Source organism: Syngnathus scovelli, chromosome 16 (assembly GCF_024217435.2).
Source record: "Syngnathus scovelli strain Florida chromosome 16, RoL_Ssco_1.2, whole genome shotgun sequence".
Classification (NCBI taxonomy): domain Eukaryota; kingdom Metazoa; phylum Chordata; class Actinopteri; order Syngnathiformes; family Syngnathidae; genus Syngnathus; species Syngnathus scovelli.
The window spans coordinates 6,333,131-6,346,884 of NC_090862.1; the positions used below are offsets into that span (position 1 = coordinate 6,333,131).

Consider the following 13,754-nt stretch of genomic DNA (forward strand, 5'->3'; position numbering starts at 1 on the left):
GAACATCTCCCAGCACGTTTGGGACCTCAGAGGAGTACGAACGTACGTAAAGCGAGAACGCTCGCTTCCTCCACACCCACGAATGCATCTTCGACCTCATCTTCTGTTTTGACTTCCTGTGCGGTGCCCACTTTTGTGTTGCCCCCCTCGCCACTGGTGCCCTCCCTCCCCTAGCGTGTTCTCGTGAAAGGAGCTCTTTGATAGGCGGTGGGCAGGAGCGACACAAGGGAAGCAATCAGAGTGCGGATGACTGTGCCCGCTTGTGATGTTGTTTTGCTTCTTTGACCTGCTAAACTTCTCTCTTTCTCTTTCTAAAAAAAAAAATGGAATCCTTAAAGACTCTCGCGCGTGTTTTGTGCTTTCTGTCCCCTGTGCACCTTCTGAAACATTTGTTCTGCCTCTGCCTGGCTCCTTTGGAAGCGCGGAAAACAACAGCACGTCGGGCTTTGAAAGTCTTTGGGATGACTGACGTAGTGATTTCCTGCTTTCTGTTGTTGTTGCTTTTATTCCATTTCTTTCTTTCATTCCGCTCTCATTGATTGACTGCCGTGTCTTCACAGTACACAAAAAATAAAATGAATCGACTAACTTCCTGCCTTCCTTTAGATCAAGCGCAAGGCTGGACTTCAGGAATTACGACACAGCCGGGTTTCGCAACCATACTGTTCCCACCGAGCTGGAGGTGTCAAAAAGACAGCGGAGACATTCGCAAAACGCCAGCAGTGCCCAATGGGCCAAATCTGGAACTAGTCATTGAATCACAACTGCGCCCTGTGAACAAAAAATGAGCTAAAATATGCTTCTATTAAATCAGAGATTATGCGAAACTCAGCAACGACATTTTTCTGCATTGTCTTTTAGTTTGTCCTCTTCTCTCCCGGTGATCCCTTTGCTCGTGAGATTGCGGTTTGGGTCTTGGCCGATGTGACTGGCAGGTCCAGGCAGCAGGTGTCGGGAGCAAACAGCCGCCATTGCCCCCTCCCCCCTCCCCTCCTTGAACAAACCGTAAAACCAATTTACGGCCTGTGTGCTTCCTCATATAGGTAAACTTCGTCTCCGTTATGAGGACTAAAACAAAAAGGTAAATATGCATTGCAGGCTCACCTGCTGTGTGGCGGGTATTTGGAAGAGGACGTTGCGATGCGTTATTTGCTCACCGAGAAAATTAGACACGGACCGGCGGCGAAGCACCGCTTTGATAGTTTGGTCACGATGAAGAGACGAGTCGTACAAAGACAACTTCAACGGCTGATCCGTCTCAATCTGTCGCAAGAGTTCAGTCCAGCGGGCCGGTGCCAGCCAGGAAAAGTCCATGTTGATTTTCAGGAAGAAAAGCCAAGAGTATGTTTGTCCAACTTGTGATCGCTCGAAGGCTGAGGCCAGAAACTGTAAAATGTGCTGACGTCAGCGTTGGAAATGCCAATTGTGATGAAGGAAGCCTTGAAACACACCCCATTAATCGATTAATGAATCAATAAACGCTTTGACTGGACTCCTTGTCCAGTTTGAACAATTGCTTCCAACTTTGGAGGAGTTGGCAGGAGGGACTTTTATAGTTTCCAATGCACAAAAGCAAGTTCCATAAACTCATACTTGGACGGGGAAGAACTTGGCCATCTAAACACCGGCATGTGGCTACTATGCTTATTTGAACACAAATGATGCAGCAACACTTGCAGACTGACAATATAACACAATGCATGTTCAATTTTCAGCTCATTGACATTTCTTTTTATGCAATAACAAAATCTAAAATTGTCACTATAGTGCATCTACGTTAATCTTTGAGGAGGAAACAGATTCCACAATATGCATTTTATGATCGAGGGTTACACAGCCATTGCAGGATTGATTTGAAACATAACTACCAAATCTGTTTTTAGCATGTTGCCATGGTGCATTTATCTAATTAGCCATAGCAACCGCCGAACAACAGCAAACATCTTTTTTGCTTCCTTCTTACTTTGTGTCACTCCCAGAGGATGAAAATATCATCCAAATAACATTACTGCTGCATATAGATTTTTTTTCCACCCACACCCCAGCAGCCTTAATTTGATGTAAGCCTGAAAATCTATATCATAGATGCCAATAAGAGGAGGTGTCAGCCCGTTTGAGCAAAGGGATAACTTCAGCACAATGTCAATGTCGGAGGTCCCGGAAGAGCTAGCCTTAAAAAAAAAAAAAAGTTTATTACCTTCAACAAGAAATTATTCTCTATCTGTCAATGCCTCGACCGCTTTGTCCGTCTCTCAGTGTGGAATTCTCTACAAAGACAGAGGACGAAAATATAGTAAGCGATCTTTCTGATGATACATCACATTGACATTTCACGCAAAGGGCGACTCGTTTGCGATCCACTTCTGAGGCGGCTTCACGTTCAACTTCAATTACAGGCCACGAGGGCCCTTAATAGCCGCCCGCAGGTCTCGTTATTAACATTATTAAGTACAAATATGCAGCATGTTTACATGGAATCACATCAGGTCCTCCTCGCGTGTGGCTCTGTCCTTATTTTTAGAAGCTGGAGGCTGCTGAGACGACGAAGCAACAAAAGTGGGAAAAAGAATAAGAGAAAGGTGGTGAGCGAGGTGTGAGTTGAAGAAAGAAGGGGGAAGTGAGGGATGAAAGAGAGAGAGAGAGAGAGAGAGAGAGAAAGAGGAGAGGAATTGAGGGAGGGGATGGAGCCACTCGGTTATTTCCCACTGCTAGCACCTTATAAGAATCCAAGCCTGAGAATCCAGCTTCAAAAACTCGCCGCACACACAACACACATCTGGTGGTCGCACCTCTCTCTCTCTCACTCTCTCTCTCTCTCTCTCTCGCCCTCCCTCCATCCCTGCAGACTCCCTCTCGCATCCTTCTGTCTTCCGCTCACAAGTCAGAGAGTGTTTGGAAGTGCGCGCTGACTGTCTGGCTCAGTTCGCGCCACGCCGGCTTCCTCAAAGTGGTTTGTGCGTGCGCTGCCACCGACCGAGCGCAGCCGGGAGCTCCGTCCAAGTGTATGAGGGTCTCTGCCTGGCGCGCCCGCCGCTCCAGCCATCGCGCCCATCCTCAGGATCTGCGGGTCCTTTTCCTCAGCGACAGGCTCCCCACACCAAGCGGTCACCATTTCCGCCCCCGGGAGATCCACGCTGGCCGCTCAGCCCCTTCCCCGACTCAGCATCGGGAGGAAGACCCTGGTGGCGGCCGCCGTGGGGGTTATGCTGGTCCTGGTCCTGGTGGTACTCATCCCCGTGCTCGTCAGCTCCGTGGGGACGGACCCCAGCCACTATGAGATGCTGGGCACCTGTCGGATGGTGTGCGACCCCTACCTGAACAAGGGAACCCCGAGCAGCAGCACCAGCTCAACCGGCTTGCAAGCGGAGGCGGAGGCGCTGAGCGACCACGGCAACGTGCTGCCGCCCTCCACGCTCCTGCAGGGCCCGCAGGGGAAGCCCGGCAGACCGGGGAAGCCGGGCCCGCCGGGGCCGCCCGGCGAACCAGGCCCGCCCGGACCGGCGGGCCCTCCGGGGGACAGGTCGGACCAGGGAAGGACTGGGATTTTGGGTCTGGGGGGGAACGGAGCTATCAGCACGGCCACCTACAGCACGGTTCCTCGGGTGGCCTTCTACGCCGGCCTCAAGAACCCGCACGAGGGCTACGAGATCCTCAAGTTTGACGACGTGGTCACCAATCTGGGCAACAACTACGACGGCATCGCCGGCAAGTTTGTGTGCAGCATTCCGGGCACGTACTTCTTCATCTATCACGTGCTGATGAGAGGAGGCGACGGCACCAGCATGTGGGCCGACCTCTGCAAGAACGGACAGGTGAGTGCTTCAACTTTTGTCCGAGTCTTTGCCTCGCCTTCTTGAAGCCATCCATCACTTCCAACACAACAGCTGCACTCTATCTGCCTTTCCAAATAAGAATCATTTTAGTCTGAATATTTTACTGACATAATTATTTAAGGTTAATTAGACATCCCTGCAACCAAAAACACAATTTTGACATGATCATGTATGTAATTCTGTATTTTTTCTCATAGTTTGCAAAACTGTTAAAATGAGTCATAGCAAATCATATTTTCAGCCAAATAAACAGCTCCTACTAAATCAAACCATATATAAAAAAAAATGCACGATCATCTTTGTAGAAACATAATTTATCTGATGTTATTAGCTGGGTGCAGGTGTACCTAATAAAATGTCCCATGAGTGTATAATTGCCATGGTCGCGTGCAGAGCGCACATCTGTGGCATGCGGCTCGCCCGGAGATAAAAATATGTTGACTGGTTGCAAACTGTGTCCCCCCACATATGATGCGTCCTGACATTGTCACCCCCTCCCCACACACACACACACACACAGTAGAGCGCCTATCCACACCTTTCCTCCCTTCATTGTGACTTTATTTATTGGGATCAACACTAGGAGGTTATTTTTGGCTTACGCGTCAGGGAAATTAAAATTAACGCCTAGAAAAAAAAATAAAATAATGTTAAGTACATCGAAACCTCTCACGTCGTGTAAATGGCATCCGTCGTCCATGTGCGCTATTCTCGGGCTCGTATGCATCACTTTTACGAGGCACTAATTTCATTTGAGGGGTCCTCTCGGGTCACTAATGTGCGTGTTTGCCGCGCAGTTCGCACTCTGTCAAGGCTCCTGTCGTAAAATGTGGCCGTGCGAATTTAAAAAAAAAAAAAAGGTGGACGTGACACTGAATGCCCTCGAAATAAATCTGCAAAAACAGACACTTTGAAGCACAAACAGGACAAATAAAATGCAACGTAAAACTCCCCACCCCCCTCAAAACAAGTCCACTATGGAAATAAGATGGCGTAGCTTTTAAAGCTGAGCTCATTTTAAACTCTTCATTAGCTACTTTGAGACATTTTCATAAGCTCCAATAAAAGCTGTATTGAAAAAAAAAATTGCTTTTACAAAGATAATAATGTTTATTTTTAATTTACACTGAGGTCATTAAAATGTACAATATGTGTTTTTTATTGCGGTTTTTCGCTTGAATTGAGCCTGCCGTCAAGCCAAGCTATTGCTCACATTTCTGGCAGTGCCAGTCTTGTACTCGATCTCATTTGACCTTGCAGGTGTACCTAATAAAGTGGCACACGTTCAGCACCGCAGTATCTTAGCATCATTGTGTGCCGTAATGTAAATAGAATTTACAGTCACTCACTAAAAGTCTATATGCCCGCCGCAAAAGATGTTTTGTCGTAAGTTCAGGCAAAACCGCAAAATGATTGTGTACTGTGCAATATGCAACTCTTTCTAAGTAACTTTATCCAAGTTGTATATGCAAATGAGTCATGACAACTTGCTCAACACGGTTGGAACAAAGCAGGAGGTCTGCCGAGGTCTCGATATGCTGCCTTTGTCTCCAAATTGGAACTGAATTAACGAGCGCCACCGACTCTGCGGCACGAACACCCTCCCCCCGCTTATAGGTAGCGGTTAACTCCTTCACCCTCGTCAAGTTCACAACACGGTGGCCTGGGTTGCGTAACGGTGATTTTTTTTTAACAACCAGGGCGTGAACGCGTTGATATATAATCAGGGAGGAAGAACATATGTTGGAGTTAAGACACCTTCTGCTACTGCGATATTGAGCTCCCCAAGGGGGGGGGGGAGGGGCTGCGGAGGCACTTAAGTTACACATACACACACGTTGCGTGCGTCTCTAGAGGCCTACACAATGTTAATAAAGCAGAAAGTGTTTGTCTTTGTCTGTCCTTTCATGCTTAACTACACTTGGGGGCAGTATAATACAAATATGGAGACTCAGGAAGCTGCTGATGAACATAAATAAAAAATATAGGCCTATGAGGATTGTCTGTCTACATGTGTTGCGCCACCATTTGTGTGTCTGGTTTTCAGTGGTGAGCTCAAGAGGCTTTTGGGGTTGAACATTTGATGCTGACTGGTTCCAAACATTGGGCCAGATTAGTTAATGGAGCTCTGGGCGTCCAGGTGGAGCCGTACTAGAACCTCGGCTCATTAAGGCAGCAAAAAAGCTGCACTGTGTGCGGTGACAAGAAGCGAGAGAGTCGGAGAGAGTAGTGTACCGCTATTTGATCATCTTTGGGCTGCAGTGGAGCGGCGTGCTTGGCACGGCCCGCAGCGCCGTTTCACCCCGGCAAAACGCTGCGCCCACTACTTCCCGAGCCGTGGCAAACATCGACACAACGTTCAAAAGCTTACTTTCAGCCATCCGAGAGAATCGCGCCATTGTCCCCGTAACTTTTCTCCAGCTTCCTGGTAGATAAACAAATCTATTTTCAGCAGAGCCAATTTCCTCTCCTCTTCCTCCTCGCCATCTTTGGGCTCCTCCGGCGCCCGTTCTTTGACTCCAAACCTTCCGAGCGATCCTAAATCGATGCTCTGCTTTGACTCGGGGGTAAAAAGGCTCCGGAGGGGAACATAGTGAAGCGACGACGACTTAAAAAAAAGACAAAAAGACACGGCTGTGTCACCCACTCAATTTAAACGTTATTAAAAGGTATGTGAGCAAGATCCAGGATGTGTTTGCACTTCTCCGCCCCCGCCCTTTCTTAATATTGTTATTATTCCTCAAAAACACTTTGAGACTTAATTAAAAGCAACGAGTGGAGCGTCGGCCCCTCCGGAGGGCCGTAGTGAATAATCACTGTCTCCTCCTTTAATAAGCTTCAACGTCCTTCGTGCACATGGCGCTTCCCTCGCAATTATCGCCGCAGTCTCCCTCTTGTGGTCGCGTGCGCCCCCCCCCAACCCAAGCACACTCCAACTGCGTGCTGCCCTCCATCTCTCCTTTAGTGCCCCCCCTTTCTGAAAAAAAAAAAAAAAAAAAACTACGCTGACAAATGGCATCATCGTGATGCATCCTGCTCTGTTTGATTTCTTTTTTTTGAAGCATGGCACAAATGAGCTACTCCTTCGGGGGTCCCTCTTTTATCCCCTTTTGTTGTGCGTTCAGGTGAAGGAAAAAAAAAAAACGAGACACAAATACGTGAAAGCCAAATGCGAATGCGGGAGCCATCTGGATGCAGGTGGCTGACATATGTTTTTGCGGCAGATGACAAAAAGAAATTTTGAAAGCATGTTGGGAGTTTTTTTTTCTCTCTTTTTTGGGTCCCCTTAAGTCTTGATTGATTTTAGCATTCCGGCAATGTTTGGATCTGCTATTCTTGGTGCCGATGGGTACTGAGAGGCCTCTGTGTGTCTTCCCGCCAGTGTAACAGAAAGCCGTTGTTTGAAATGGACAGACGGGGCTTGAGAGCGAGCGAGAGACTCGCGCCTTTGTCTCAGTATTGATCGCTTGCGTGAGAAGTCGCGTGTGTCCATGTCGTCTTTTTACGACATTTCTACCCACATGCGACGCAACCGCGGCGCACCGCAACGGAGGCGGACCTTTGGCCTCCATCCGTTCCGTAATTGGACGGCGCCGCTGACACTCCGTCGAGTGGAACATTAGAGCTTGGGGCCTAATTAGCCACGAGAGCTGTTAAATGAAGATTGTCAGGAAGTACGGCACGAAGTGGAAATGTCAGGATGGCGCCATGTTGCTGTGCGCAAACATCAGAGAGGAAAAAAAAATGGAGGATTTGATCAAAGCCTCCAAACACGTGTTGCTAATAACTGGTAAATCTATCAAAGCTAGTTAAATATTGACTAGAGTCTTATTACATCCCCATTGGCCCCGCCCCTTTGCACGCCGATGAGAACACATTTGTAATGTTTAAGGCGGGACTTAGTTTGAAGCTCACTTACCGCATGGGAGGGAACAAGCTTGGTTGCTAGGTGACCAAACCGGAAGTAGACTGGTGCATATTCTAAAAACAGAATCCGGTGCTCGTCTGGAAGCTCTATGGAGGTCACATCAAGGTCTACTTCAAACTGAGCAGGGAGCAGTTTGGCAACCTGCAAGACAGAAGAGGCCAAAGCCTTAGGAGTGAAAATTCACCAGGTGTTGGATTGATCCCCAAAAGAAAATTACAAATATTAAATAATAGCTCAGTTTCACCTCCATGCTGTTCTCACTGCCAAAATACCTTGCTGTTGTCACTCTGAAATTACCCCGCCAACATTTCTCTGATTGGATTACTCATTACTTACTACTTATTGGATTGCTTCACCCGAAGTGAACATTTTTCAATTTGGGCACAGCGGCGGGCGCCTACCTTGCGTGCTGCCAACCTCGGCGGCACACCGCATATGCAATGAATGGATTCAAAGAGCCATTAGGCAGCAACTCTTAATCTTGTGTTTCATAAACTTTGCTGTTTGTGTGTTCCAAATGAATATTTTAGCAGGGGTATGAGAATCCTGTAGTGGATATGCATTAAGAGCTAAAAAAGCTAAAACAGGAGCGTCTCCTGTGGCTGCGTGAGTCAAGGATTCGACTGTGTTGACTCACAAGGCTCCTTGGTTATAATGAGGGCCATATGGGAGATAGACAAGTGCCCGCCAGCCTACCTTATGCAAACATTTCTCTCGCCATCGCTCCCCACGCCCCTGACATTTAGCCGCCATCCCCCGAATTCAGTCGTCAGCGATAGCTACAATTATCCGTTTCTTCCTCCACGGGGAAGGCGGCGAGTCGGTCGGCGGCGTCGAGTCGGTCGGTGGCGTCACATGACTCACAGTCTGCATAATGTGCCCACCTCTTATTTTTTTGGATGTACCCAATATGACCGACAGTTTTATTCTGGCACTAGTAATAAAGACCGAAACAAATTAAAGTAAGGCCAGCAGAAAAAAGTTTTATCTAATTAAAAAGAAAAAAAAAAGACTTTGAAGATCATAACAGCTAGTTGTTCGCCACACGTTTGGAGTATATTTTTACTCTATTTTTACTTTACTCTCCGGCGCTCGCAGGGTTAATCACAAAGCCGCTAAAGAAAAAGTCATCCGAGTGAACAAAAGGTCGACTTTGACTGTTTTTAGACTCCGCTGAGAGCCACCGTTGCGTTTTGGGTGTGGGCGCTCGAGGCGGACAGTGCGGCTCGCTAATTAAGTGATGAGTCAGACGAGCGAGAGGGGCGAAGGGCGGGGCTGGAGGGAGCTCAGACCGGACGGCGGGGTCAAAGTTGCAGCCTCTCTCGCTTCCCGCCGCTGACGAGGCTCTCCTGACGCCTCTTTGGCGGACTGGCTCTTCTAACGAAGTGGCCAGGTAAACATCGGTCAGTCTCCCGCAGTCGGAGACGAGACAGCTGGCGAAATTAATTCTTCTCCTGCTCTGTCGGTGACAGATGGCAAATCTCCCGTTAACGCTTTTTCTCCTCTTGTCATGTTTTCAATCAGGCCTCCTCTGACGAATAAACCCGACATGAGCGTCCGTGTTGTCAGGATTCCATCGGCGTGCCCGGCGGCTTTAGTTGCTTTCACGCTTGAAACGTTTGGGAAGGTTTCCGACACGGGAGCACGAATCGATGTTTTCAGAATTGGGTGCCTCGAGACGTACAACAATTTCATGTTTTTCACAGCTTATGGAGTTTGAAAAGCGTGAATGCAATTAATTCCAATATCGAATCGATTTGATTAATTAGTACAAATTAAATTCGGTAAAAGCCGAGCTACTGCAGTATACATTCAGTAAATAAAATATTAGAATAGCAACTCATATATTGGACCTCATTAGATTGTCTTGCGAGACTAGAACATGTTAATGGAGCAAGTTACAACAGCTCCCCTGTGAAGAAATCTATTAATAATTTAAAATGAACAGTAAAAATTATGTTGGTGTAAACAATCACCCATCTGAGCTTTGATATAAGCGACTGTACTTAACGTGATTTGCGATGTCATTCGCTTTCTAATGAAATGAGCATGGCATTATTGTAAAGGCGGAATACTCGACACGGCTTTTGAATTGTGACTCATTTGAGTGTGGGCTTCTTCGCCGTTGTGCGTGCGTGCGTGCGGCGCTATTAAGCATGCAGCTGACGACCGCAACGTTCAAACACAATTAGGCAACGGTGCGCTTTGATTTAAGGAGGACCAATAGAGTCGCCGAGCCAAAACGGAGCATCGACATCAAGTCAACAAAGCGCCGTCGGACACGCCTGGGGGGACGCGTCCTTGTCACGCCGACAAAGCCTCTTTCGTAAAATCAGCCCCTTCCACCCTGTCAAACGTTCACAGCAGAGGGGCTCCCTCCTATCCACAAACCTCAAATTGTCATAATTAGAGATTTGTTAAAACAAAACTGTACTGCAAGATGACCCATAAACCCCGCCCCCCCTTCGCCTCACACAAACAGTCATTATTGATAAGTGCCTTTACAGCGAAAGAAACGCGCGGCATGCATTATCTATTAAGGCCGAGCGCACAGCGAATATTCAATCAAAGGCATCATGTTGACGGATGTCGACGCGCCGGCGACGACAACATGGGCTGACACCTCGTTTGCCAGCCTCGCGGGCTCACGCTCTGTTTGCCTTGTCAAAGTCGCTCGCCGTACGCGGCGTCAAGGTCACGCGCCGCCACTCGGCCTCGCTTTGTCCCCGTCTCTTTAACAAGGCGCCTTCCTGATCATTATTCCCGGGAACAAGTTTTAGCCCATTGAGGCGAGATAAAAAGATGCCGAGCGGGGAGACAGAAGTAAATATACATAAGAGTGCCGTCGGGGAAAATTTGGGCATGCGTGTCGACGCCAGGGAGGCCCTCGTTTTGAAAATCCGGCAACCGGCAGGTAACGACCAATGATGAGCTGTCATTGGTTGTTACCTGAACATTGTGATGTCATTATCAAATCGACAGCAAGTGACAAAATGGCCGAACGTATTATTATAAAGAAATTGGCCCTACTAGATATTATGACCGAATTCACAAAATGGTCTTGAGAATCCATGGATCGTTATTAAACAGGAAGTCGGCCATTTTAGTTTGATGCCACCTTATACTGTCAAAAACAGGCAATTTTCCCAAACAAGTTTATGATCACCTAAGGAGTAAATTTTAACTGACAAATCCTAACAAGTTGTCATCGGCGGAGGGGGGGGTCAACTCTATAAAAAGCCGCTGTTGACTTTGCATGGCGAGGGACACATGGCGGCTTATTAATAATAGGGGCTGGCCGCAGACGTTGCAAGATCTCGACGGCGGGCTTCTGTTTGCGCAACGATATGAGCTGTGCCCGATTTAATCAGACGAGTAAACAGTCAAAAGTAAAGTACAACATTTTATATAGACAGCGCCGGCGACAAGTGATGGGCCATTGAAACTCTCAAACTCTTTTATATGATTGATAACGGTGATTTTTTTTTTTTTCTTTTTAATTTTCATCCTCAACTGTGCTTATTTCTTGTGATGGCCTAAAAGCTGAATTTGAAAGAAGACATTAAGTTTTAATAAGCACTTGACAGTCAAGCAGAAGCTTTTATCATTTGTGCAACGCATCCTTTCGCACTCACCCCCCCCCCACCTGCTTTTGCCAGCACCGGCTCCCAAAACAGATATGTCACCTGAACACGTAAATGCTTTTTAGCGGAGTGCTGCCAGAAATTTTGGGTGTTTTTTGTGACCCAGTCGGACCCTCGAGTTCTTCTCTCTTTTTTTTTTTTGTCTTTTCTTAGCGCTACTGACTGAAGTTTAAAAAATGAAATTGAAAGAACACATTCCAAAGGTCAAGAGACTCACGTGGAGTAACTCCATCCCTTTCCCTCACATTCGTCAATATGGCCGCCTCCTCGAAAGAGAGTAATTATCGGCCATCCTCAGTGCCGTCTGACAACAGCTCGAAATGCTGTGATTTAAAGTCACGCCGCCACGGCAACGCCGTCTTCGGAGAGCTGATAATGAGCCACGAGAAAATACGGCGGATGCAAGAAAGCCATTGATTTTGATTCGACCTGGCTGGCCTGACTAAGTGACTAATGGGCTGATTTAACTGGCGCCGACTTTCAGGGATGTACAGTGGGCTTGCGTTTGTCCCCCCCACCCCCATCGAGAAAATAACGATCTTCTGGTTCAATTTTATTCCTCTTAACTGGCTTGATGCACTTCTACTTGTTAGGAGGTCAATAATAATTGCACCAAGCCAAAGATTGCAAAACTATAACCAGCCAACTACTTGGTGAACTCTCGCAAGAGGCAGAGAAGGCAAGCTTCACTTCCATCCACATCCATCAGATATGCTTACTAAGCATTTTGTTTTTGCAGGCAGCTTCCAGTTGACCATTCCTAATCTGTACATATGAATTCCTCTGTTTGTCCTCCCAGGTTCGGGCCAGCGCCATCGCCCAAGACGCGGACCAGAACTACGACTACGCCTCCAACAGCGTCATCCTCCACCTAGACGCCGGGGACGAGGTCTACATCAAGCTGGACGGCGGCAAAGCACACGGCGGCAACAACAACAAGTATAGCACCTTCTCGGGCTTCATCCTCTACGCCGATTGAGCGCACGTCCCGACAGAAAAAAAAAGAAAAAAAAAAGACAGTCCAGCTGGACTGAAGGAAAGAGTTGTGGGGTGGAGAGGATGTGTGTTCAAGGCCTTCTAGTTTCCCCCTGTTCTTCTCTCCATCATCACGGACTTTCTCCGGGCGCTGTGGCCGAGGCCTGGACACACTGGCAGAGGGGACAGCGGGAGATGCCAGTAGGGACAGTTGGGGGGGCACTTGAGGCCGGCCGGGCGGGTACCTTCCAAGCGCCAATGTGTCGGAAGCTCCTCGCTAACAGCGTCTCATCCTCTCCTTTCCCTCATCCCTCTATTCCCCCCATCGCACAACGCAAGCCGTCCGTCCGTCACACCTCTTCTCTCCACAGCTAACTTGACTGAAATCCGTAGTGTCGTTGCGTGCAATTTAAACCTTAGATTGTGTTTTTATTTGGTAGCGATGCATAATAACCTGCACTGATTGACGGAAATAATAATTTAAAAAAATAATAAATAAAATAATATCCTTGTCCCCTTTGTGAAGAGAGATGTTGTTATGGAAGTGGCAGGTGACTTCTGTGTTCATCCAATAACATTCAGCACTGTATGGAAAACGACTCCTCTATATCGACCGCACCCTCGGCCACGTCCGGCTGCTGCTATCGGGGTTCATCAAAGTGTCTTCTAGATGTTTTAGTTCTGCTTAGCAAGCAAAAGCAGATCCGTAGCTAAAGAGCAAACGTGAAGGAGCCTCACCCATTGCCCTCCATTCATTAGCAGACACACACGTGTGTTAATATTTAGTCAGCACGGCAGCCCGACCCGCTCGCCCCCCCGGGAGGATCGGACCGCTTGTTTCGGGAGTGCGTGTATGTCAGCATGTGGTGCGTCATAGCTCCGTGCTCTTCTCGGCGGTCGTTTTCCTTTGTGCTACAGCCAATGATATTTTATTTAGCAAGCCCATGATGAGATTGTGCAACAGATATGATGAGGACAAGAAGAAGAAGGGGAAAAAAAAAAAAAAAAAGCTTGTAAATGAATTCTGACATGTTTGTCTATCTTATCTTTTGGAATTGTTGAATACTTATAAATAATAAATGGGATTTTTTTGAGTGGATGGTTTCTTGGGAATGCTTGGAGCCCAGATAGGTGGAGCAGGAGGTCACAGATTTTTGGGTACAGGGACTCCTACAGGGGAGAAAGTTTCCTCATAAGCTTAACATCAATTAAACATAATGACGTGTACCTCTGCATTTTGTTCTGAATAAAAAGTACGTATATTACTAATGCAGGAATTAAATTGTGGTGCCACAATGCTGAAAACTAATGCCGAAAACTAATGAAATAAAGGAAAACCGCCCCCCAAATAAATAAATAAATAAATAAATAAAT

At 47.4% G+C, this 13,754-nt stretch overlaps 1 protein-coding gene across 1 annotated transcript; it reads left to right on the forward strand.

Annotated features, from left to right (window-relative positions):
* The first annotated feature begins 2,753 nt into the window (after window positions 1-2,753).
* c1ql1l2 (complement component 1, q subcomponent-like 1-like 2) lies at window positions 2,754-13,474 on the forward strand. Its single transcript, XM_049745620.2, has 2 exons — window positions 2,754-3,812; window positions 12,205-13,474. Exons 1-2 carry the CDS (start codon window positions 3,204-3,206, stop codon window positions 12,382-12,384), a joined length of 789 nt encoding a protein of 262 aa, XP_049601577.1. The 5' UTR covers window positions 2,754-3,203; the 3' UTR covers window positions 12,385-13,474.
* Window positions 13,475-13,754: the final 280 nt, after the last annotated feature.

Bases quoted from the DNA above. Each gene is read 5' to 3' on its own strand.
- c1ql1l2 (XM_049745620.2), top strand. From the start codon at position 3,204: ATGCTGGTCCTGGTCCTGGTGGTACTCATCCCCGTGCTCGTCAGCTCC. The intron at 3,813-12,204 runs GTGAGTGCTTCA...TTGTCCTCCCAG, and splicing joins ACCTCTGCAAGAACGGACAG to GTTCGGGCCAGCGCCATCGC.